Raw genomic sequence first — 24,632 nt, forward strand, 5'->3', positions numbered from 1 at the left:
GTGTCTTTAGCTGTCACCAGTTCGGAGCCGGAGCGAGCCTGCGTGGACGGCCCGCGGTCTTGCTCTGTGTTCGGCGCTCTGTGCACGGTGACCACCAGCCGGTCGGTCAGGTTGAAGCCTTGCTGTGTTCTCGGTGCTCCTTCTGCTTTTGGTTTCTCTTGCTCCGGGGGCCGGCGTGGCCCCGAGTAGGGTCAGCATTTGCCTTTTATTTTCTCGCTGTGTGTGCAGCCTGAATTCCTCGAGATTGGTTCAGAGTCAATATTAAGCCCTTCACCAGTGCCATGACTTTGCAAGAGTAGAATTTCTTTTACTCTCACTATCCTCTGGGCTGTTGTTTTACTTTTTATTCTTACATAGTCCACTGCACAATGTTACTTTTTAAAAAATTTTTTTAATTTTTTATTTTTTTTAATGTTTTTATTTTTGAGAGAGAGAGAGAGAGACAGTGTGAGCAGGGGAGGGGCAGAGAGAGAGGGAGACACAGAATTGGAAGCAACTCCAGGCTCCCAGCTGTCAGCACAGAACCTGACGCAGGGCTCGAACCCACGAACTGTGAGATCATGCCCTGAGCTGAAGTTGGACACTTAACCGACTGAGCTACCCAGGTGCCCCTACTTTTTTTTAATGTTTATTTAGGTGATATCTATGCCCAACGTGGGGCTCAAACTCACCACCCTGAGATCAAGAGTCGCAGGCTCCACCGACAGAGCCAGCCAGGCGCCCCTTATTTTTATTTTAGAGTCAAGTGTTGGGGCGCCCGGGTGGCTCAGTTAAGCGTCTGACTTCGGCTCAGGTCGCCATCTCATGGTCCATGAGTCCAAGCCCTGTGTCAGGCCCTTGCTGACAGCTCAGAGCCCCAAGTTGCTTTGGATTCTGTGTCTCCTTCTCTCTCTGCCCCTCCCCTGCTCGTGCTCTGTCTCTCTGTCTCTGTCTCTCTCTCTCAATAATAAACATTAAAAAAATTAAACTTTAAAACTATAAAAAATAGTCAAGTGTTTTTAAAGGAATTTTTTACAAAAAAATACATTTATTTTTTTAATGCTTATTTACTATTTTGAGAGAGAGATAGAGAGCGAGCAGGAGAAAGGCAGAGAGAGAGGGAGACAGAGAATCCCAAGCAGGCTCTGCACTGCCAGTGCAGAACTTGACTCAGGGCCCAAACCCATGAACCGTGACAACATGACCCGACACAAAATCAAGAGTCAGACACTACTCAACCAATTGAGCCACCCAGGTGCCCCAAGAAAGCTGCCTTTAAATTTTCCAATGTATTTACTATCTCTAGCATTCTTCTTTCCTTCTGGTAGCTCCAAGGAATCATCTGGAATCATTTCTCTTCAAGCTAAACAACATCCTTTACCCGTTTTTTTAAAATGTTTATTTATTTTGAGAGAGAGAGAGAAAGAAGGACAGAGACAGGGAAAGAGAGAGAATCCCAAGCAGGCTCCATGCTGTCAGCACAGAGCCAGATGCAGGGACTGGCACCCACAACTTCAAGATCATGACCTGAGCCAAGTGGAAATCAAGACTCAGATGCTCAACTGACTGAGCCCCCCAGGCACCCTCATAATGTTTTGAACATGTTTATATTCACTGCGTTAAGGTCTTGTTTGATAGGGGACTTGGGGGGCTCAGTCAGTTGAGTGGCTCTTGATTTCGGCTCAGGTCACGATCCCACGGTTCATGGGATCAAGCCCTGCATCGGGTTCTGCACTGGCACCGTGGGGCCTGCTTGGGATTCTCTCTCTCTGCCCCTCCCCTCCTTGCATTCTTTCTCTCTCAAAATAAATAAATAAACTTTTAAAAAGATTTTTAAAAATAAAATTTTGTTTGGTCAATCAAGACAGAGTTTTTTCAATCAGCTATTGTTTTCCTTGACTATGGATAATATTTTCCTGTTTCTTTAATTTCTGTTTCTTTAAAAAATATGTTTATTTCTTTGAGTAATCGCTACACCCAATGTAGGGCCCGAGCTCATAACCCCAAGATTAAAAGTAGCTCCTCTGACAGAGCCAGCCAGGTGCCCCTGTTTCTTTTCATTTCCAGAAAATGTTCATGTGAACTGGACGCTGCAGAAGATATGCCATAGAAAGTCTGGATTGAGTTACCTTCCTCTGGAGAGTGTTGATGTTTGTTCTGGTAGACTGTTTAATGACTGATTGATCATTTTAAAGTGTTTTTTTTTTAATGTTTTATTTATTTTTGATACGGAGAGAGACAGAGCATGAGAGGGGGAGGGGCAGAGAGAGAGGGAGACACAGAACCGGAAGCAGGCTCCAGGCTCTGAGCTAGCGGTCGGCACAGCACCTGACGCGGGGCTTGAACCCACGAACATGAGATCTGACCTGAGCCGAAGCTGGAGGCTTAACCGACGGAGCCCCCCAGGCGCCCCTGATTGATCATTTTTAACTTGTTTAGTTTTGGTTTTGTTTTGTTAGGGTTATCTGTTCAAAACTTATGGTGTTTCCCCAGGGCCTCTAACTTGGTGGGACTCAGTCTCCAAACTGTACATTTTATTAGGGCTTCAGAGAGAGACGTGAGCTTGTCTCTAGTGGCCCTGACTCATAAGGATCAGACTTTCCAGGTCTTAGCTGGAGGCCCAGGGAGTGAGCGAGGTGCCGGCGAGCTGGGTCTGGCCAGGCTGGGCCAGAGCCCCCGGGACCCCAGCGCTGGCCCACAACCACTGCTCTGTTCTGTTCTTAACCTCTCTCGGGCAATCCCACCCAGCACAGGTACAGCCCTAGCCCCAGCCATGGCCTAGGAAGGAACCAGACAGAGACCATGCACAGACTTCTGGGTACAGCCTCCCCTTCTCTGATGCTCTGTCCTGAAGATTCCAGCCCCTTCCATTGCCTCAAACCCTCATCTGCTTCCTTTGCTTGGCAGGGTCCTGGCTCCCTGCCCCTCAGGTGAAGCGTAATCCCAGGCAGAGCGTCTGTGGGTCTAACCTCAGGGCTTTCTATCCACCACGGATGGCAGTCTTGTGCTGCCTATTATCCGTCTCCGGCAAACAATTACTGGGTGTATTTGGTCAAGCTCACATTTATTTACAGTGCGAAGGGTAGTCTGGAAACCAGTTAAAACATTGCCCACGGAGGGGCTCCTGGGTGCCTCAGTGAGGTAAGCGTCTGACTCTTGGTTTTGGCTCCTGTCATGATCTCATGACTCCTTTGTGAGTTTGAGCCCCGTGTCGGGCTCTGCGCTGACAGTGCGGAGCCTGCTTGGGATTCTCTCTCTACCTCTCTCTGGCCCTCCCCAACTCGCCCTCCCTAAATCAATCGGTCAGTGGATCAATCACCGCTGGCAGGTGGCGGTCAGGGCACACGTTTAGCTCCTGGAGAGGAGGGCGTGCCGTGAATCTCAGTGTGCTTTCCACCTGTGACCCGCGGGGACGCGTCACAGCTGTCCCTGAGGAGACCCGAGCTGTTGGGAGGGTCTGCTGGAGACTGAGAAGACCGGAAGTCACCTAACCTGGGCCAACTCCCACGGGGGTCATCGGGCTCCCCAGAGACACCATCACGTTGGGGGATGGGACCACCACCCTCTCCGTGCACTGAGCAAGGCTGCGGGATGTGAGAATCCAGTGACCTGGCCTAAAGACCAGAAACCGCCCCCAAACTGTGGGCCGATGGGCAGGCGCTGGGGGCAGGCGCAGGGAGCAGCCCGCAGGTGGGAACCTTGATGCCCCTCCCGAGCTCAGAGTCCCTCGTCCTTAATCCTGGGAGTGGCCAGGATGGCTTTTCCCAGGGGCATTGCCTTACACTCACCCTGGCAGAGCCTTTGTGCCTCGGGCAAGCCTTCGAGAACACTCCCCTCCTGAGAAGAGGTGTCTCTCGGCAAGGGAGATCCGCGGGCAGGTCCCCCGGTCTGCACCTTATACATTATGCTATCAGCCCGTCGTTTTGAGGGGTGCCGGGGTCCTCAGGCCTTTTCCGACCAGAGAAGCTGCCGGCATCTGAAGGCAGGCGGTGTCCCAAGGCCCCAGGAGCTTCCAGGGAGCAGACCCCTGCCACCCAAGGTCTCTCTCTTAGTCTCCAAAGCCCTGGTGCCAGGCCTTCAGAGAGCCAGCTTCCAAAAGAGGGGAGACCCCCCACCCACGGGAGTGGGTTCGGGGCTTTTGGGGGATGGCGGATGCAGGCAGCGGGGCAGTGGGAGGCCCGAGAAGGACCAGAACCTCAGCTGTGACCGCTGCCTCCAGACCCAACTGACTCGGCTGGTGCCCCCGGCAGAGCGCGGCCCCTCCCTGGGCGGCCGTCACTCCCCTGCTGCTCCGGGCCCCCGCAACGGGGGACGGACTGGCCACGGCGGGTGGAGAAAAGAACCCACAAGCCCACATGGGAATATCCAGCGGGCTTGTCGATTGGCCTCTGGGGCTGTGTCCCATGTGGCCTGATGGAAGGTGGCATGTGGCGCCGGCTCCCAGACCCTCAAAGGAAACCTTGCGGGAACCCTTTCTGTACGGTGCCCACCAGCCTGAACACCTTTCCACACGGGGGTGCTTGTGACAAGAAAGGCATGGCGCTGAGCCCAGGGACACCCCCAGAGGCAAAGCCTCCCTCAAACTGAACTCCTGGGTGGCCTGAGGCCTGAACCCCACTCCCCACTGGGCGTGCAAGGCCCAGTGAGGAGACTGAGCTTGGCACCCCATGCGGACCGCCACCCTGGCAGCTACCGGCCACGCAGACCTTCTGAAAACCAGAAAGACCAACACAGTGACCAGGGACGCTGGGGTCTGGGAGGCCTTAGGTCTTTCCGATGCCCTTGGCGTCCCGAGGAAAACAAAATCCGACGTTGAGGCGCCCCTTGGCTTCCCTCCCAGTGAGGTGGGCATTCCTGGTCTTACCCCCGGTGTGTGCAAAGGCTCCAGGCTGAGCTCCTGGCCCAGGGGCAAATCTGCCTCAGCAGTGTCCCCCCGTCAGGGCGGCCAACATGTGGTGGCCCCTGGCCCAGCCAGCTGACTCGGCTCCACCCCGCTCAAGTGTCGTCTTTTCAGCTTGGCCCTGGCCAGCTCCGGTTTGGGGCAGGTGTGCTGGAGGGTGCACTCCTCAAACTCAAATAAAACCTCCCTCTTTCAGACCGAAAGGACGGAGCCTGAGAAGGAAGCTCAGAGGCCTGGGAAGGACCTTGTCCAGCCGCAGCCAAGCCTTTCACGTGGCATCCCTCCCCCTGTAGGCCTCTCCCTGCCCCCCATCTCACGGCACCTGCTGCCTGGTGGACATGGGGTCCTCCTCCCAGGCCCGCAGCGCCCTGCCCCCCTCACTAGCGTGTGTGCATGTGCGCGTGGGTGCTCCGGCCGCCCCGGGGAAGCAGGGAGTCGGTGGGGCAGGGCCCGGGGCAGGGGCGGGGGGGCGGGGGGCACTGGGGCTGAGCGCAGGGAGGCCCGGTCCCATGGTTTCCCGAGGAAGGGTTAGCGAGAAGAGCTCCCTCAAGCAGTCTCTCTGCAAGCCAGAGCGGACATCAGCAGCAGCTGGCGGGGCCGGTGGGAGTTCCACGTTTGCTTTATAAAAAAAATTTTTTTAATTTAATTTATTTATTTTGAAAGAGAGAGAGAGCGAGCCCAATCAGGGGGAGGGCAGAGAGGAGAGACGGAACCCCAAGCAGGCTCCTCGCCATCAGCGCAGAACCCAAGGCGGGGCTCAAACTCACAGACTGTGAGATCGTGACCTGCGCGGCCATCGAGAGCCACCGCTTAACTGACTGTGCCCTCCAGGCGCCCCCAAGCTGGCTTCCAAGAAGAGGAGACAGCAACTTGTTGGTACAGAGGGAAAGGCTCCTTCGGGGGGAAGGGACGGGTCACGAGTGAGGGGCAGGGCCGGGCGCAGGAAGCCGGGGTGGGGGTGCGGCACTGCAGCGAGGCCGCGCCAAGGGTGTGCAGAGAGAGCGGAGGGGAGCATGGGAGCCAGCGCGTGTGGTGGAGAAGTTAGGACCCCAGACCTTCGGCCGCTCCCTGACTCACTCTGAGTGTAGGTGGGACGGGGACACCATAGCCACGGCTGCGGCAGAAGCCATGTGTGTCACTCCCAGGCCAAAGCTTCCAAGGTCTGGTGCGGAGCGTGACCGGTGCCTCTTCCGATTTCCAGAGGGTGCGGCTCGCGGGTGGGGGTCCCCAGCCCGAGCCCCGGCCGCCATGTAAGAGACTCATCTCCTCAAGCCCGAGCTCCGGGCCTTGTGGCTGTGGCGTGGGCCTGCCGGCCACCCAGGAGCATAGCAAACTGCAGCCCAGGGAGCGTCCCCAGGAGAGCTGCCCATCTCGGATTGGAGCCGCAAGTTTAGGGGGCCCCAGGGCCACCCTCACTACAGACCAGCTGGCTACAAAATCAGGGGAGCCCACGACTACCCTCAGGTTCCAGAATGCTCTAGAATGATCCACAGAAGTCAGGAAAGCAGTGTACCAACCATTAGAGTTTTTTGGGTTTTTTTTTTAATGTTTATTTATTTTTGGGAGAGAGAGAGAGGGAGAGAGGGAAAGAGAGAGACAGAGTGTGAAAGGGGAGGGGCAGAGAGAGGGAGACACAGAATCGGAAGCAGGCTCCAGGCTCCAAGCTGTCAGCACAGAACCCGACACGGGGCTTGAACCCACAAATAGCCGCTTGGCGGACTCAGTGGCTGCACGGTGGGAAAAGAGACAGGCAGGAGGGTCACCAGAGCAATTGCCCAGCTTTGCTGCCTTCGATCCACAGGAGCGGGGAGACCTCCGTGTGGCGCGGACGCCAGGGTGTGGGGCCGGGGCGGAAGGAGCAGGAAACTGCGCCACGCAGATGGGCACGCGGCTCCCTGGGCAGAGACTGCCCGCAGCGCGTGTGGCAACCTGTGCGCCCTCCCGCGCTTGCCCCGCGCAAGGGTGCTGCCAGAAACATCTGGAATTGGGGGCTCCATGGCATGCTATGCGGGAAGGCGCCCACGGGGGCAGAGAGACTGGAAGTTTCCTGCGGGAGCGACTCTGCGGGCACCAGAGCCCGGGCAGGCCCTTCTCTGCACCCTTTCTGGACACAAACTCCCCCTGGGCTCTTCTGTGGCCTTGCTCCTCCGGAGCTCAGTCCCCAAAGACGACGCGGTGGTGACGGCCACAGCGGCAGCAGAGCCAGGGTGGTGGGCGGAGCCGAGCAAGCCCTGGGCTCTCCCTCCAGCGGGTGAGGGACCTGGGCCAGCTGGGGGCAAAGGAACGCGGACTGGTGTCAGGTGCACAGCAGTTGGGACCGCGTGGCCACAAGGCCCATTGCAGGCAAGAGAGCCACGATCACTGCATTGTGATCTGTGCGCAGTTTCATGTGCCCGTTTGCTCTCTTCTCCCGGTCCGTCCCCATCTGCCGTCCTCAGAGCTGGCTGTGCCCAGCCCTCCAGGCGTCGGTCGGGGGCGCTGAGACTCAGAGCAGACGGCCGCCTGTGCGTCCATGGCGTGCTGTTGGCCGAAGTGTGTCAGGCAGGTTTTGCTACTGACTTCACTTGGAAGCTCAGTGCACACCGGGCAGGGGGGCGGGGTGTGCGTAACGTGCACGCTGCCCCAGGGTCCCGAACGCCTTTCCCTGGGCACTTCAGAGGTGGTGTGGCCACAGGGGACATTTGCCCAAGAATCAGAGGACACACGTGAAGCTGCAGAAGCCACGATCTTTTTAGTGGAAGGACCAAGCTGTGACGTCTAGCGCTGTCACCTTCCACCCCTGGATCGGGCTAACGGCGCCAGTGGTGACACAGGTCAGCCCCGCGCCAGCTGATGGCATGCTGGGGGACAGGGTGCCCCTGCCCCGGTGCCCCAGCCTGAGACACGCAGCATCTTGTTGTGACGGAATGCAGGGCAAGGCCGAGCTGGGGACTTCCTGAAAAAGAACGGACGTCCAGTCTTCAAAAGTGTGGTGGTCCTAAAGGCCAAGGAAAGACTGAAGAGTGTTCTGGAGTGAGGGGGACAAGAGGGACGGGCCATCCCCAGCAACAGGAACCCTGGACGGGCCCTTTCGCTACACGGAACTGAAATGGGGAGTTTCAGGCAGGCCGGAAGAGAGTTCCAGGGACGTGCTAGGCAGTGGGGGGTGCTGGGGGGCAGTCTTCCCGCTGGGACGCCAGGGGGCAGGGACTCTGGCCACGTGGTCCTGCCGCAAACACAAAAGCAGCGGGGCATGTGGAAGCCCGGGAGCCGATGGGTCTGTTTCTGACCCTGGTTGTCGCGAGGGTTCGCAGGGCTGTCCCCCTGCCCCAGCTCTCATGCTGCTTATGTTAAATCCGTGCGAAAAAGAAAACCTCAGGCCCAAAACGCAGCCACTGAGTCAGGGACCCTCCAGCCGGTCAGCCTGGACGGCCTGGTCGGCACCGGAAATGCACGAACCTCTTCTGTCCCCTCAGGAGGCCCACCCGGCCCAAAGCAATGCGTTCTCTGCTGCTACTTTCCTTTTTTTCCATTCCTTCTCTTCCTTTAAAAACTCCTCCTTTCCCACAGCTCAACGGAGTTCGTCTCTGCTTGGGGAGGGGATGACGCCTAATCCGAGACCTGATCAGTAACATTTACTCAGTTGAATTTCTGTTATTTGAGAGTCCATCAACTATACCTCAGCGAAGCCATTCTTTATAGCAAGAGCATCACCGGGACCGTTTTTAAGTCCTGAAAGGGAGCTGAGGACACGTGGTGAGGATATGTGGTGTTAGTCTCCTGCCTGGTGTGTGTGTGTGTGTGTGTGTGTGTGTGTGTGTGTGTGTGTGTGTGTGTGTGTGTGTGGCTGTGTAGACTAATGTCCGTTAGAAGGAAACAGACACTAAGCTACTTGGAGGTGACGGGGTGCCAGTGTTGACAATTACTGTCAGATGGTCCAGGGAGACAATGTTTGTACTCTCCTTGCGATTCTGAATTGTTTCAAAACAAAAATAACCCGTAGCACTTAAAACGTGCCTGGAACGCAGCGGCGGCCTTGCTGGAGCGCGGCGGATGCTGCTGGGTGTTGTGACCCGGGGCGTGGGGTGAGGGAAGTAGGGGGACGTTTGTAAGCTGCGGGTGTTTGGGACAACATTCCCCTGAGGGGCCTCTGCGAGCAGCTCAGGCGGAGGGTGGGAGGGGGGCTGGGGACTGTCCTCCCCCCCCCCACCCCCGGCCACGTGGAAGCCATCTCCCAGGGCTCGGGGAGGCGTGGGAGCAGGTGTGCCCGGCCCCCGGGATCTCAGAGGAGACCTGTGGCCCACGGGGCATGAAGGCCCATGTGCGCTGTGGGGCCTCACTTGCACATCCGCACAGCTGGCACCTCGGGAGCAAATGTCCAGTGAGTGTCTGGGAAGAAAGCCAGATTGCGTGGGCAACCCGTGTCATGGCAAGGATTTCCTCCACTTCACTCCCTGACGGTTCGCAGGTCAAGGACGAGCCCACAGGGCGAGCCCGCCCGGGCCTGGAGGACTGAGGAGGTCTCCAGAGGACACAGGTCAGGCCTGAGTGAGGCCGAGATGGCGGGGCGCACCCCTGGATCGGGAGGGGCTTGTGCTCCTGCCCTGCGCCCTGCGCTGTGCCCCGGACCCGCGGACAGCGGCGTTGGCCCTGTAAGGCCGGCTACACGGGACTGGAAGATGCTCAGGACGAGCCTGGAGTCTCACCCCCAGAAGCAGAGTCACCGTCAGAATCCACAGGCAGCAGCGGCATGGAGAAGCCCGCAGAGAGGCCTCTGGTGCCCAGAAGAGCCCACAGATTTGTGCCAAGATGAAGTTCCAGAGTGGGCGGGGGGGGGGGGCAAAACAGCTGGGAAGGAGAGGCCGCCCCCACTTCCAGAGCCACATCCGAGGGAGATGAGGCCATCGGGGTGGCCACTCCTGTGGACAGGACTGGGCTCTGCGCTTGGAGGCCAGGGGACCGGGCGCGGGGTGCCTAGGCCGGCTAGGGGTCAGTGAGGGAGCCTCTGGAGGCTGCAGAGCGGGGCCGTGGTGGAGCCAGAGTCAGCAGGGCAGGGGAGCAGCCTCAACCCAGCGTGCCTGGCTAGTACGCAGGGGTGCCTGCCTGCCCCTTGCAGGGGCCAACTCCAGGCCACCGTCCCCGCCAGCCAAGAAGGGGCACACTCCCACTCCACGGTTAATTGTTTGTTGTTTGGTTGGTTGGTTAATTTTTTTAATCTTTATTTATTTTTGAGAAAGCACAGGGCGCCTGGGTGGCTCAGTCAGTTAAGCGTCCAGCTTCGGCTCAGGTCATCTCACGGTTTGTGGGTTCAAGCCCCGCGTTAGGCTCTGTGCTGACAGCTAGCTCAGAGCCTGAAGCCTGCTTCGGATTCTGTGTCTCCCTCTCTCTGAGCCTACCTTGATTGCACTGTCTCTCTCTGTCTCTCAAAAATAAATAAAAGACAAAAAGTAAAAATAATAAAATAAAAAGAAAGTGCAAGCAGGGGAGGGGCAGAGAGAGAGGGAGACACAGAATCCCAGGCTCTGAGCTGTCAGCACAGAGCCCGATGTGGGGCTCGAACCCACGAACCGTGAGATCATGACCTGAGCTGAAGTTAGAGGCTTACCCGACTGAGCCACCAGGCGCCCCTATTTTTCTTTTCTGTCTTTTTTCTAATGTTTATTTATTTTGAGAGAGAGAAAATGCAAGCGGGGGAGGGGCAGAGAGAGGGAGGGAGAATCCCACACAGGCTCCCTGCTCAGCACGGGCCCTGATGCAGGGCTGCAAGATCCCAACCTGAGCTGATATCAAGGGTCAGACACTTAATGGACTGAGCCCCCCAGAAGCCCCTTTATTTCCTTTTCCAAACCTCAGGGTGCAGCTCTTGGCAGCACCTTTGGGTTGTGCTGCGGAGAGAAGATTCCTGTAAACAAGGAAGTAGAGGCGGCAGCGATGGCCCGCCCCTGCCCTGTGCCCCTAGCCCCCCTTCCTCCACAGCACCCCCAACAGCCCGCCCCAGGCCTTTAAAACCCCCTTGCCCTCCTCTCTGCGGGACACAGGCTCAGAGTCAGCACCATGCAACTGAATTTCAGGGGCCTGCAGGCCCTGGTGACGGGGGCAGGGAAAGGTACGTGTGAGCAGGTGCGGGTGTGGGAGGCGCCGAGGTGGAGAGTAAGGTGGCCGGACCCGAAGCCTCGCAGGCCTGTGCTGGGGTCTGTGAGTCCCTCCATGGCTGTCCCAGCCCTCCCCACCAGTGCCTGCCTCCCCACCGCACCCCCCACAGCCCCTGGACCAGGACCCTGGCTGATGTCCACCACCCAGCAGGCCGCCCTAGGACAGGACACTGCCTCTAGCTGGTCAATTCAAGATCCCCACCCGGAGACAGGAGCCCTCAGATTCAGGGAACGCAGATGGGGACATCCAGGCAGGGTCTATTCCCTGGGCCTGTTCTCTGGGACCTCCCTGGCCCAGATCCTGGTCGGCCGAGCCTCTGACTCTGGCCAGCACCCCCTCACTGCTCTTTCCTGAGCGGAAGAGGCTGCAGCCTCAGTCCTCAGCCTTGACCCCGATGTACTAGGGCAGCTGCCCACCCGGTGCACCCCTGCAGGGATCGGGAGGGACACTGTGAAGGCCCTGCATGCCCTGGGAGCCAGAGTGGTAGCCGTGAGCCGCACCGACACTGACCTGGACAGCCTCTCCAAGGAGGTGAGGCATGCAGCCCGACCACGGCCCAAGCCTGACCCCACACGCGCCAGGTGCCTCGTGAGCCTGCCGGGACCACCTCCTTGATCACGGACCAATGCCTCTCCGCAGTGTCCCGGGATAGAGACCGTGTGTGTGGACCTGGGTGACTGGGATGCCACGCAGCGGGCGCTGGACAACGTGGGCGCCGTGGACCTGCTGGTGAACAACGCCGCCGTGGCACTGCCGCAGCCCTTCCTGGAGGTCACCAAGGAGGTCTTCGACAGGTGGGCCGTGGGAGAGCAGGTGGGCGGGGAGTGGTTGCTGAGGACCGGGGGCCGGTGTAGTCGCAGCCGGCCTGACTGTCTGCCCTCCTGCAGGAGCTTCAACGTGAACCTGCGCTCGGTGGTGCAGATATCCCAGGTGAGCCGGTGGGCTGGGCCAGGCCAAGGGCAACGAGGCCCAGCCGGCAGTGCGGTGAGATCAGGTTGCCCCTCTCCTGGTTTCCAGATCGTGGCCCGGGGGATGATCCACCGTGGAGTGCCTGGCTCCATTGTCCATGTCTCCAGCATGGTGGCCCATGTCACTATACCCAACCTAGCTGTCTACAGTGAGTCCCCTGTCCAGCCTGTACCCCCATCCACTCCCTGAGGAGATCCTGCACTCTGGCTTGGGCTTAGTGTCGGTGCAGAGAGGGCTAAGGGGTCCTCAGGGCTGCCCTCCCTCCACAGGCTCCACCAAGAGCGCAATGACCGCACTCACCAGAGTCATGGCGGCAGAGCTGGGACAATATAAGGTAGGCAGGGGAGGGAGCACCTGGGGGATCACGCTAAGGTGGGCTTGCAGGCAAAAGGTAGGTGCTGAGGAGCAGGGGTAGGGACTGGCCATGGTAATGGGCAGCAGAGGGCATGGGGGAGGCCTGAGGACCACCCAAGGCAGCGGGGTCAGCGATTGACTGAACACAGGTAATCAAGTTCCGCTTACTGTGGGGGCGGGGGCTCATCTACCCGCTGAGGCTGCCACCTTTCGCCCCTTGGCCCTAGATTCGGGTAAACTCCGTGAACCCCACGGTGGTGCTGACGTCCATGGGCCAGAAAGTCCTGATGGACCCCGAGATCGCCCGGAAACTGAAGGAGAGGCACCCCCTGAAGAAATTTGCAGGTCAGCGGGGCTTCAGGGAGAGGAGGGCGCGGCCAGGGCGGCCGGGGCGCGCCCTCTGACCCCGCCCGTACCCCCGCCGGTCCCCGCAGAGACGGAGGACGTGGTCAACAGCATCCTCTTCCTGCTCAGCGATCGCAGCGCCTCCACCAGCGGCTCGGCCATCCTCGTGGACGCCGGGTACCTGGTCTCCTAGAGCGCTTGGTCCCGCAGGCCCGCCCCCCCGCTCGGGCCCCGCCCACTGCCCGGCTCGCCCCATCCCTCCCGCCGCCCGGCCACGCCTTCACCGCCGAGCCCCACGCACGCCCATCTCCCACCCAGATTCTGCCTCGGGGCTCACTCCGCATCCACACCCGCGCCGCCCACACCCACTGTGTCCTCCGCCGTGCCGGTTGGGTTTCTCTAAATAAATGGAGGCCATTTCTGGAACCAGCGCGTGCCAGGGTTTTGGAGGGGAGGGTCAGGGAGGGGGGCACACATTTCACTTTCCTTGAAGTGAGAGGGCAGAACCTAAAGCCAGCCGGCCTCCACCGGCTGAAGGGCAGCGATTTCTTACCAAGAGGAGATTTCTTGTTGCCGGTGCCCCACCCGCCCCCAAACCCGGAATCGGCCCCGGGCGGAGGCCAGCCACCTTCCCACCCCCGAGGCTCGGGCCCCGCCCTTCAGCCCCGCACCGCCGCTACACCTCCGCCAGCTGGCGGCGCTGGAGGGTCTGGGATCTGGGGCTCACATATATCTGTAAATGACCCTGAAGCCTCGGGAAGCAATGCTTGCCCTCGCCGGCCACTGTGAACCCCCGGCACCCCCCATCCTATCTCTTACTCTATCCAAGTTTTTTACAGTGCTGGGGGTCTCATGCTGGCTGGCACGGGTGACATAGGGGTCCCGCTCCCGTCCTGTGTAGCAAGATTCTCGCACAGAGTCGAGACACCGAGGCTTTCCTTTCCAGGAAGCAACTTTATTCACGCCGGCGCGCTCAGTTGGGTTTGCACGCAGAGAACCGAGCCCCGTATGCCATGTGGCGTAGTTTTTTATGTATTTTCTACTTCTTTGTCTCCCATATGCGGTAACACACACAAACATGCAGCCTGACTAAGCAGTCTCGTGTTACAAGGTCATGAGGGTTGCTGTCATGTATGCACAGAGCCAGGTTACCTTAGGTTATTTGGGTTTTTTGTTTGTTTGTTTTTATTCTTAGGGAGGAAACCCTACCACATTCCCCTCTTTGATGTTTGGGCCCCTCCATTATGGGTTAAAGAGCATCATCTTGGTTTAGGGGTTTATATTTCTATAACATCATTACATGAGTGGCCGCCTTTTTTTTTTTTGTAATCATGGCCTCCGTGAGACTGGAGACAGACGCCACCCCACAACCAGAGGAGCTAAGCAAGATAGGATTAGGCAACTTCCCAGAATTAGGAGGAGAATTTTTATGTTCCCAGCCGGCCAGGGCGGCCTCGGCCAGTCCCGCGCTGAGAAGTAGAGCGAGAATCACAGTAAGAGCGAGAAGGCGTGACAGCGCACCACAGCAAGGAAAACAGAGAAAGTAAGGACAGTCTTTTGTTTCACTGGACTGTCGATTCCTCCAGCTTCTGTCGTGCGTAGATTAATCAGCTTCCGGGCGACTCAAGCAGGGCCGCCTCCGGGGCTGCAGAGGGCTCCTTCTGTGCATGGGCAGCCTGCGCTGCCTGGATGGACCAGGCTGCTTCCGTACGGGCAGCCTGCACGGCGTCGCTGGGCCAGGAAAGCACTCCCAGTTACCCGAGGCCGGCTGCACTCTGCTGTAGTGAATCCAGGATCCCACCTGGGCTGCCATTACTGCAGGAGGGGTGGACAAAATGACAGTGAACGGGCCCCTCCAGAGGGGTGTTAGGGGTTGGACATTCCACTCCTTTATCCATACTGCATCGCCTGGTTTACAGGGGTGAGCGTCTGCGGTCAGGTTCACAGGTTATCCCTCCCTGACCAGCGGTGGGACGCGGTTAGGGCAGAGCCAAGGGCCTGCATCTGTTGCCTGAGGGTTAGATCGCCTATCTCACTTAGATTCCCCCCTTATGCCCTGGATAATGGGGGGAGGGCACCCATAAAGGATTTCGCAAGGGGAGAACCCCCTCCGCTTCTCTGGCCTCCCCCTTGCAGCTGCGGTCTGCCCCCCTGAAGGTCCCTTGTCTCTCCCTGCCTCGTGCTACCCCTCTGCCTATTTATTTCTCCCCGGAACAGGGCCTGTAACTGCTGCTGGGGGACAGGGACGATGCCCGTTCTGGCTTCTTCAGGCTGACAAGGGACAGTGTGGGGGGACGGCAGTTAGAGTCCACCCAAGGGTCGGTCGAGTGGCCCACAGTCTGGCTTTCCAGGAAGGCTGGCAGGCACAAGACGGCATCGACATTAGCAGACACACAGAGAAAAACGCAAGGAAAGGATTATACTGACCAACAAGATGGCATCTTAACATAATGTCCTGTTATGCCCAGATCGCAATATCGTCCCCCAAAACCAGAGACCGCTGGGGAGACTGAGTCAGGCGCAAAAGCAAAGGGCTTTATGACGGCCTTAAGCTCAGGCTCATAGACCTCACCCGCGCAGCGGATCCGTCCTGAGAGCCCCAGGCAAGGGCTGAGCAGGGTTTTTATGGGTTTGGGAAGGGGGCGTCACAGGAAATTGAGACACCGGTACAGTGAGCCAATCATTATTGGCAGTAACTCTAACCATACACATTGTCCAGAGTGTTCCTTACTTTTGGCGGCACCCAATCACCACATTTAGAGTATCTTTGAAAATAACCAGTGACAGAGTGGGCCAGGTAGGGTGTAACTAGCCTTAAGCAATAAGTGATTATCCATAGCGTCTATCTCTAGGCCTGGCCTTAGGAATGTTAAGCGTTTGAGCTGATTGGGCGTTACTAGGGTGGTCCCTGCTTGAGCACTCTGTGCCCTTTTATTGTCTAATGATTCTGGGAAACCGACACTTAGGCCTCCAAGGTCAGAGGGAAAACTTGAAGCCTGTCATGGAGTCAGTTTGGTTCAGACCTGCGTCCTTTCAGTCCCCAGATTTTAAGCCTGTGAAACAATCTAGGAGAATCCCTGACATTGTAAACAACGTATGTCCGGGGCTCTCTCATAACCCGTTGGTGGAGAAGCAGGAGCAGTAAGGAATCAATGGTGGCTCTATTTCCAAGAGCTTAGCCCTAACTTAATTTAAAAAATTTAAAGCATCTAATGCTCGTGAGGTTATTAAGAGTTTTGCTGAATAAAAGCGGACAGTCTGCTGTATTTTGATGTAAACCTTTTCCAAGAGCCAGGAGTTCCACTAGAGAGAGTCAAGGCAGCCGTTTACTATTCTTAATTTGCAAATTTTTAGGTAAGCCAAACCTGGGTCCTATTTTATAAAGCAGAACTTTTATTACATTTTGTGCCTTTTCTGTCTTGTAGGGGGAGGCCTTCACCCTATTAGTAAGAGTATCGATCCACATGGGGCGCCTGGGTGGCTCAGTCGGTTAAGCGTCCGACTTCGGCTCAGGTCATGATCTCACGGTTCGTGGGTTCGAGCCCCACGTTGGGCTCTGTGCTGACAGCTAGCTCAGAGCCTGGAGCCTGCGTCAGATTCTGTATCTCCCTCTCTCTCTGACCCTCCCCTGCTCGCGCTGTCTCTCTCTGTCTCTCAAAAATAAATAAATAAATAAAGAGTATCAGTCCATAACAACAGATGTTGGAATTCTTTTGACCTTGGCATTGCCCGGGAGAGCAAGTGTGTGGTTGGAAGGATTGTTTCTAAGACAGACTTCACAGGCTGATACCACTTGCAGTACTGTCCTTGACCCATCTTTTTCGGTAAACATCCTTTGGGCCATTTGAGAAGTTCTGTCTCTCCCTGAATGAAAGCCCTGATACCGTGTTTTAATGATCTTACAGCTCCGTGAGCTTGGTAACAGAAATTGCCCCCTTCTGTTTGTAACCATTCCAAGGGCTGGAGACAGTGTTCGTGTCCAAGAAAATAAACTAGTCAGACCCCAGTTTATTTTCTTGGGAGAGTAGGTGGGGTTGAGCCTCCTTTAATAATTGGTAGAGTGGGCGGGCCATTTTCCCAAACTCCGGCACCTACAGCCTGCCATACCCAGTAATTTCCGGAACCCACACACTGGTTTGTTCTGGAGTTATAGTTATAATGTCCCTTGCTGGCAAGAGCGTAAGGCTCTCTGGTATTACTCAGAAAGAATGAGGGGCGCCCGGGAGGCTCAGTCGGTTAAGCATCCAGCTTCTGGCTTTGGCTCAGGTCATGATCTCACGGTTCGTGAGTTTGAGCCCCGCGTCAGGCTCCGTGCTGACAGCTCGGAGCCTGGAGCCTGCTTCAGATTCTGTGTCTCCCTCTCTCTCTGCCCTTCCCCTGCTCATGCTCTGCATCTCTGTCTCTCAAGAATAAATACACATTTAAAAATTTTTTTAAAAAGAAACCTTAGTCTTCCGTGGAAACTAAGTAGTAACCAGCTGTGAACTGCTACATCAGAATTTCTTACATGACAAGCTTATGAATGAATCAATTAAGCACAAAGCACGTGCTTTTTAACAGATCCAAATATCTTTAGTTTCTCTGCAACAAGTCAAAAGCACAAAGCTACATCTAGTAATTAGTGCTTTAGCCTCTTATCTCATCAGATAGCCAATGAATTTAAACCCAATTTACCATGCAAGCAAAAACCTCAACGTTTTAAGTTACCAAAGACTTTGCAAGCTATTTTAACCATTACCCATGAAAACTATGAGACAGACAAAGTTAAACATTACTTTAAGTCATCCATTTGCTAACAAACTGGAACAGAGATGACATGAGCTTATTTGACCTTCAGCAAATCTAGGAGGAATAAAAGATTTTTTTAATGTTGATAAACGTCTATCTCAAACTAACAAATTTAAATTAACTTACACACTGACTCCGTTTTAATTGGATTCACTTAAGACAATTTGTCGCCCATGATTAATTTTTACCTGGAAACGTTGGTGGGAAATCTGACTTGGGCGGTCTTCTCTCCAGACCGCAAGGGTGGGGGGGGAGGAGCCAATCACGAAGGCCACACCCCCCCAGGTGGGGCAGAAATGGGAGGGGGGGAAGGGAGGGCAACCAGAGGCAGGTGCCAGAGAAGGCAGAGAAAGAGAATCCCCGGCTGTAAATCTTGTCGCCCAGACAGAGGAACAGACTCTAGGCTTCTTTTGTTTTGTTTTCCACCAGCGGAAGTAGGCAGTCGTGTCAGTCCGGAGGAGACAGGGCATTTCCCCGCAGCAAAGGGAGTTTCAACAGCTTCCTGGGAATAGTCTCTAAAGTCGCCGTTCTGAGGTAGAATAACCAGAGACAGTTGGCTCTAATGATCAGTCATTGACCCAGGAAATGAACGAGACAGGCACCCTCGCACAGGCGCCCTCGACTCCAACCTGCCGCCCAGCGCCTTACAGTCACGGCTTCGGTCCTTGTCCCTTGTGGAACTAACTGCCAGGACAACTCTGGGAGGTGATCAGGCTCCCCTTCGGCATACTTCCGGCAGGTCTGCCAAACCGGCCCCGGGTTCTGACCAGTCTGACGGGCGCTCCCTGAGCCGGTTCCTGGGCTTCACGGGGTCCGTAGGCGCACTCGGGGTCATAACCCCAGCTCGGTCGTTGGGAGGGCTAGGCTCCTGCGGAGCTAGGGGTCCCGGCGCGCTGAGGTTCGCATCCCCAGTGGCAAAGGAGGTGGAAACGCACCGTCTCCGAATCCCGAATAAGCCCCCAAGTAATGTAGCAGGATTCACGCACAGACCGTTGTGACACTGTCTGTGCTTCGTGCCAGCGCCGCTCAGTTGGGTTCATACCCAAAGAAGTAGTTTTTAATGTATTTTCTACTTCTTTGTCTCCCATATATGGTTACACACACAAACATGCAGTCTGATTAAGTGGTCTCATGTTATAAGGGCATGTGCACAGCCCGGGGTTACCTTGAGGTTCCTTTTTCTTTCCTTAGGGAGGGGACCCTACCACCCCAGGTTAAAGCGGGGCTTTGCTGGCATTGGCTTCTTCGGGCTCACTGAGTTGTCCAAACTCTTTCCCTTGCGGGACTACGGGAGAATCTGCGCGGGCGTGGGGCAGGGTGGGGGGCAGGGTGGGGGTGCGGGTCATGCAAACCCTTTTGCCAAACTTCTCAGAAACAAAGCAAGAAATGTTACCGCTGAGTTCTCCATTTCACGTGCAGCTACACGTTCTTTCTGGTATCAACTACCACACCTTTTCTGGAGCAATCTTGGCACGGAACCGGTGCTCTCCGGATCTGCTTTCGGAGGCCACTAAACCGCTTTCAGGCTCAGGTGACCTGCCGCCTTGCGGCCCCCGACTCCCTTCGGCGGTCGCGCCCTCCTGGGCGGTGCTATTTCCATGTCCCCGCCCCCGGGCCGGACGCCAGCCTGGGATTGGCCCCTCCGCGCCCCGCCCCGCGCCCTCCGCCAGTCGGGCCCCAGGCCGCCGCACTCAGACACGGAATGGCAGCCATGGAGCTGGGACTCGCGGGCCGTCGGGCGCTTGTCACCGGGGCGGGCAAAGGTGGGCCTGCGGGGCGGCCGGGGGCGGCGGGCGACCGGGGCTGGGGACGCACGCACTGAGCCGCTCTCCCCGCAGGCATCGGGCGCAGCACTGTCAAGGCGCTGCACGCGGCGGGGGTGCAGGTGGTGGCCGTGAGCCGGACCCGGGCCGACCTAGACAGCCTGGTCCACGAGGTAGGCGCCGCCTGGCCGAGGTCCAGGGGGCGGCGGGAGGCGGGCGGGGGTGGAGGGATGGGGAGCGGGCTCGAACGCGCAGGCCTGGGGCGCCGGGCCAGACCCAGGACCCTCGGCAGTCCCTCCCAGGGCGCTCAGCCTTTAGCGGAACCAGAACCGAGACCCCCCAGGGCTTGGAAGGAGGCGGAAATGGCTGCTTTGCCGGCCCAAGGCCCGAGGCCTTGGGGCTCAGGAAGTGGACTGGACAGAGACGGGGCCAGCCTCCTGGTCACTATGCCCAGAGGCCCAGGGCCTGCATTAGGTCCTCTGCCACTTCCGTCAGCAGCCTGCATTCTGAACCCCAAGGAGGTAGCTGGATTCCCCTGGGGCTTCGAGCCCCTCCCCCTGTCCGGCTGAAAGCTCTGTGAGGCAGTGCCCCTTCTTGGGTAGGGAGCCTCTGGTAGCCTTCCCCCCAACCCCCCTTACACACAGTGCCCTGGGGTGGAGCCCGTGTGTGTGGACCTGGGTGACTGGGCCGCCACGGAGCGGGCACTGGGCAGCGTGGGCCCCGTGGACCTGCTGGTGAACAACGCTGGCGTGGCACTGCTGCAACCCTTCCTGGAGGTCACCAAGGAGGCGTGTGACACGTGAGCTGGCCAGGGTAGAGGACCCCAGGGGAAGGGCTGTCCCCTGCAGCGGCAGCCACAGTCCCTGACAGGGTCTCTCCATCTGCTTCCAGATCCTTCAGTGTGAACCTCCGGGCTGTCATCCAGGTGTCTCAGGTGAGCTGCCTTCAGGGCCGGGGGGGGGGGGGGGGCTGGCGGGCGCCTAGTTCTGCCTCATGCTCCCTCTGCAATTGCAGATCGTGGCCAGGGGCCTGATCGCTAGGGGAGCCCCGGGCTCCGTCGTGAATGTGTCCAGCCAGGCCTCGCAGCGCGCAATAGCCAACCACAGTGTCTACTGTGAGTAACCGCACGTGTGCCCTGGCCCCGAGCCCACGGCCCCCCAAGCCTGCAGCCACCAGGCTCCTGGCACGCCACTCTTCACAGGTTCTACCAAGGGAGCCATGGACATGCTGACCAGGGTGATGGCTCTGGAGCTGGGGCCACACAAGGTGAGCCCCACTGGGACGCCTCCCGTCACCCAGCCCTCATGCCCTGGGCACCTAGGCTGCCTTGCTGACCTCCTGTCTATCCTGGTGCAGATCCGCGTGAATGCGGTGAACCCCACAGTGGTGATGACCCCCATGGGCCAGGCCAACTGGAGCAACCCCCAGAAGGCCAAGACCATGCTGGATCGAATCCCACTTGGCAGGTTTGCTGGTGAGTCAGGCAGGAGCCCCACCTAGGTGAGAAGTGGGAGGGTGAACGGAGGGCAGACCCCCTCGCCGGTGCCCTGACTCCCGCCCTGCCCTCAGAGGTGGAGAATGTGGTGGACGTCATCCTCTTCCTGCTGAGTGACCGGAGCAGCATGATGACGGGCTCCACCGTGCCGGTGGATGGGGGCTTCCTGGCTACCTGAGTCTCCTCTGCCTACCACACCCCTGCCTCCCTCTCCCCAATAAACATGGTTCTCCTACCGGGTTTGCACACTGACTGCTGCAGGGGGGCCGGAAGTTGCAGAACCCAGTGCTGGGGGTGGGGGTGGGTCCCAGGTAGGCAGGCAGCCATTCAGCTCACAGCCCGGCCCAGCTGGCAGGCTGGCTCCCGAGCCTGAGATTTTCAGGCCCGGCCAAGTCCCTGGCAGGGCCTGGGGAGCGAGGCCACCCAGAAGGCCAGCTCCTGGCCCCTGCCTCTGTCCGGGGGCTTGTGGGACGGAACAGCGGAGTGTTTGACTGCCAGCTCCCATGGCTGTGGTCCCAGCATAGACCCTGGCTGACGCTCATCAACGTTAATGGATGAGTCAGAAGTGGAACGAGGTAGATGGTTGTTGGAACTTCGCTAATCTGTCAATGACCTGATCGACGTCTTTGCTGAATCGGGATAGTTTTCCAATACCAGAAACACAATGTCTCCCCTTTATGGCTCACAAAACACTCGGCACCCGAGAGCTGGCCCGTGTCATCCACATCTCCACTGCCTGAAGTCTAGACGATTTGCAGTAAGGCAGGCCCCACTCTAGAACTTGCCAGTCTCCATGGTGTAGGGACACCCACCAATGTGATGTCGTTGAGGGCGGGGATGGGCACAGATGTGCCGTGTCCCACCTTCATGTGGCACCTGCGCCACACAGATGCCACGGGCACAGATCACCCCACAAACACAGACGATGGCGCTGCTACAGAGACAGGGTGTTAGGAGTATTTGTTAATTTTGCTTCTAAGATAACTCACCGCAAGCTACACAAGTGTTGATGAAGGCGGCCGAGCTGCTGTAGCCACACCTGAAAATCTCACGGTTGGGCTAACAGGTCAGCGGGAGCCTGGTCTGCACAGCACGGGGAGGCCTGGTGTCGAAATCACGTGCCTACCTGGACTGGCGCCCTGCGGCCTGGGGTGAAGTCCAGCTCCTGCACGTGGCGCCAGGGTGCCCCCGGGCTGACCTTCACCTCCCCTCCCGCGATCTCTGACTTTGGTACTGACACCCCCCTCCCCCCACTCCAGAGGAACCTCACTTCACTGCCACACTTTGTCTACACTGGCTGCCTCTCCCCCTGACCACTTCGTGAATACTCCTCCAGTGTGGCCCAGCCCTGGTGGGTGCGGGGAGCTGGGGGGGCGGGCTCCGTGGCCCCTGACTGCAGGCTGTCCCCTCCGCACACCCCGGAGCTGCTTGACTGAAGCCCACCTCCCCGTGCGTGCGCCTCTCCGAGGCCTGAAGTCAGCACGAGGGGGCTTCTTCACCACAAAGGGGCTACATGCCCTTGCTCCCATTTTGACCTGGGTCACATTCTTGGGGACTGACACTGCTGAGCAAGGTCGTTTTCTCCTCCAGCCCAGGGCATGGGTCAAGCTCACCCCTCTGTACTCTCAACGGGGAAGTTAGGGGCCAGGACCCCCAGGGCAGAGAGGCGAGCACCCAGACAGGCAGATGTTGGTGGAGAATGTTTATTGTATAAAATAAGAAAGGGCTGCCCCATCCTGGGGCGCATGAACCGGACCCATCCCCCCAACCTCCCCCATCAGGAAGCCCATCCTGGGGCTGCCCTGGACCCGCCCCTGCAGCCCGAGGGAGACCCTGCTCCCTTCCAGCCTCCCGCGGGGGCCAGGTAAAGCTGGAGCCTAGCCCAGAAGGCCAAGACAGAGCAGACGGGACTCTGCGGCCCCAGCCCTGTCCCCATGCTTCTTCCCCCTCCCCACCCACACCACTCCCCCACAGCAGACTCAGGGACACCAAACATCTCAACACGACAGCAAACACGGGCCGGGCGGGCCGCTCCTCCAGCGGCAGGCTCTAGAAGGCTCTAGAAGACCGTGCACTTCTTGCCTGGCTTCTTCACGGGCGGCGGGCAGAGCACAGCGCGGATGGCCTCGTCAAACACCGTCTTCAGGCCCCGCTGAGTGAGGGCCGAGCACTCCAGGTACTTGACAGAGCCTGGGGGCAGCGAGGGAGGGGACAGTGATGGGGGACAGCAGGGGGGGGTCGCTGAGGATGGGAGTCAGCGAGGGGGAGGACAGCAAGGGAGGCGGCAGTGGGGGGCAGTGCAAGTAAGGGGTCAGCACGGTGGGGGCCCACGGGGGGCAGCACTGTGCCCCCCAGAGCAGGCCTTCGGCCCCTTTCCCGCCCCCATCCCAAGGTCCTGCAGCCCCCACTCACCGATCTCCCGGGCCATAGCCAGGCCCTGGGGGTAGGTGATGGGCGCCAGCTTCTTGTCCCGCAGCCGCTCAATGGTGTCCTTGTCATCACGGAGGTCCAGCTTGGTGCCCACCAGGAGGATGGGCGTGTGGGGGCAGTGGTGTCGCACCTCAGGGTACCACTGTGGGGACAGAGGCTCTGATCCCTACCCCTTGAGGGCTTCTCTGCAGTCATGCCAGCAGCAAGCCCTGGCTCCCGAGTTCCTGCCCCAGTCCCTGGGCCCACCCTTAGCCCTCCCTGCTCCAGGGAGCAGTCACTGGGCTTGGTGCGAAAATGACCAAGGACAAACCGCCTACCAAGAAGTTTCAAGGGCCGAGGGACCCTCCCTTCTCTGAGAGCCTCACCCACCACCCCTACCCACCACGGCCCCTCATCACTGTCCTGGGTCACCTTCAGAGCCCGTGCCAAGACCACCCCTGCCTCCAAAGGACAAGGTGCCTAAGGTCTTCAGGCAAGAGCCCCCCGCCCTGCCAGGGCGGGTCCTCGGAACAGCCCCTCTCCAGCAGACAAGCCCTCCCTGCACCACTGCCCTACCTTGGCTCGAACGTTCTCAAAGGACGCCGGGCTCACCAGGGAGAAGCAGATCAGAAAGACATCCTTAGGAGAAAAGGTGAGGGGGCCCTGGTGGGAGTGGTCAAGGGCCTCCAAATGGCACCCCCCATAACAGGACAAGGACCCCACCCAAGCCCCCAGTCCCAGGGCTGGCCCTGTCACCACCTACAGTTTGGGGATAGGACAGCGGCCTCAGCCGGTCGTAGTCCTCCTGCCCGGCCGTGTCCCACAGCCCCAGGTTGACCGGCTTCCCGTCCACCATCACATTCGCAGAGTAGTTGTCGAAACTGCCAGGCAGAGCGGGAAGGTCGGTCCAGGCGGTGGGCCCTCGGGCCGCACAGAACCCGGGGTTTGGCAGCGGCCGGCCCCCACCCGAGAAGCCCAGACCGGGGCCGCCTGGGCCTGACCTCGGAGCCCCAAGGAGCCCCACGCGGCAGCGCCTGAGGCCCCGAGATGGGCCGGCTCCAGACCCGCCCACCCGGAGCGCTCACACGGTGGGGATGTACTCTCCCGGGAAGGCGTTGGTCGTGTAGCTGATCAGCAAGCAGGTCTTCCCCACGGCGCTGTGGGCAGAGGGCGAGCTCGCGTTGCTCCCGGCCAAGCTTCGGCCCGCTGCCCGGCAAGGGCAGCCCCCTCCCGTGGAACCCCAGGCGAAGGCGGGGGTCCCAGCCCGGCAGATCCGCGGCTGCCTAGAGCTGCGGGAGGAGGACCAGGGCAGGCGGGCCTCCCGAGGGCAGAGCTGGGGGGGGTGCGGGCTGGGGCGAGCCGTCTCGGCGATTCGGGCACCCCGGAGGGTGGGACCGGCGGAGGGCTCGGCCCAGGTGGGAGGCCCGGCCCCACCCACCGGGAGGCCAGGCGGCGGCGGGGCAGCATCAGGTGGGCCTGGGCCGGAGGCCTGCGCCCC

General features: G+C 58.8%; 3 protein-coding genes and 1 long non-coding RNA gene across 4 annotated transcripts; 2 read left to right on the forward strand and 2 right to left on the reverse strand.

Moving 5' to 3' along the window:
- The first annotated feature begins 10,912 nt into the window (after positions 1-10,912).
- On the forward strand, positions 10,913-13,105 carry LOC115281680 (carbonyl reductase [NADPH] 2-like). Its single transcript, XM_029927098.1, has 8 exons — positions 10,913-10,964; positions 11,415-11,542; positions 11,651-11,805; positions 11,899-11,941; positions 12,029-12,128; positions 12,250-12,314; positions 12,562-12,679; positions 12,769-13,105. The coding sequence occupies exons 1-8, from the start codon at positions 10,913-10,915 to the stop codon at positions 12,870-12,872; spliced, it is 765 nt and encodes a 254-aa protein (XP_029782958.1). The 3' UTR covers positions 12,873-13,105.
- Positions 13,106-17,584: 4,479 nt separating this feature from the next.
- On the reverse strand, positions 17,585-19,024 carry LOC115282042. The gene is made up of 2 exons (XR_003904497.1): positions 18,861-19,024; positions 17,585-17,996 (listed from the first exon to the last, which is right to left on the reverse strand). It is a non-coding gene; the product is annotated as an uncharacterized LOC115282042 (long non-coding RNA).
- Positions 19,025-19,119: 95 nt separating this feature from the next.
- LOC115282041 (L-xylulose reductase) lies at positions 19,120-20,961 on the forward strand. The gene is made up of 8 exons (XM_029927844.1): positions 19,120-19,230; positions 19,306-19,403; positions 19,875-20,029; positions 20,122-20,164; positions 20,245-20,344; positions 20,432-20,496; positions 20,587-20,704; positions 20,800-20,961. Exons 1-8 carry the CDS (start codon positions 19,170-19,172, stop codon positions 20,901-20,903), a joined length of 744 nt encoding a protein of 247 aa, XP_029783704.1. The 5' UTR covers positions 19,120-19,169; the 3' UTR covers positions 20,904-20,961.
- Positions 20,962-22,412: 1,451 nt separating this feature from the next.
- RAC3 (Rac family small GTPase 3) lies at positions 22,413-24,629 on the reverse strand (the record flags this gene model as incomplete). Its single annotated transcript, XM_029927099.1, has 5 exons — positions 22,413-22,915; positions 23,138-23,297; positions 23,711-23,797; positions 23,898-24,015; positions 24,220-24,629. Coding segments are annotated over 5 exons (906 nt in total), but the record flags the coding sequence as incomplete, so codon positions are not given.
- Positions 24,630-24,632: the final 3 nt, after the last annotated feature.

This window comes from Suricata suricatta, chromosome 17 (genome assembly GCF_006229205.1).
Source record: "Suricata suricatta isolate VVHF042 chromosome 17, meerkat_22Aug2017_6uvM2_HiC, whole genome shotgun sequence".
In the NCBI taxonomy this organism is placed as follows: domain Eukaryota; kingdom Metazoa; phylum Chordata; class Mammalia; order Carnivora; family Herpestidae; genus Suricata; species Suricata suricatta.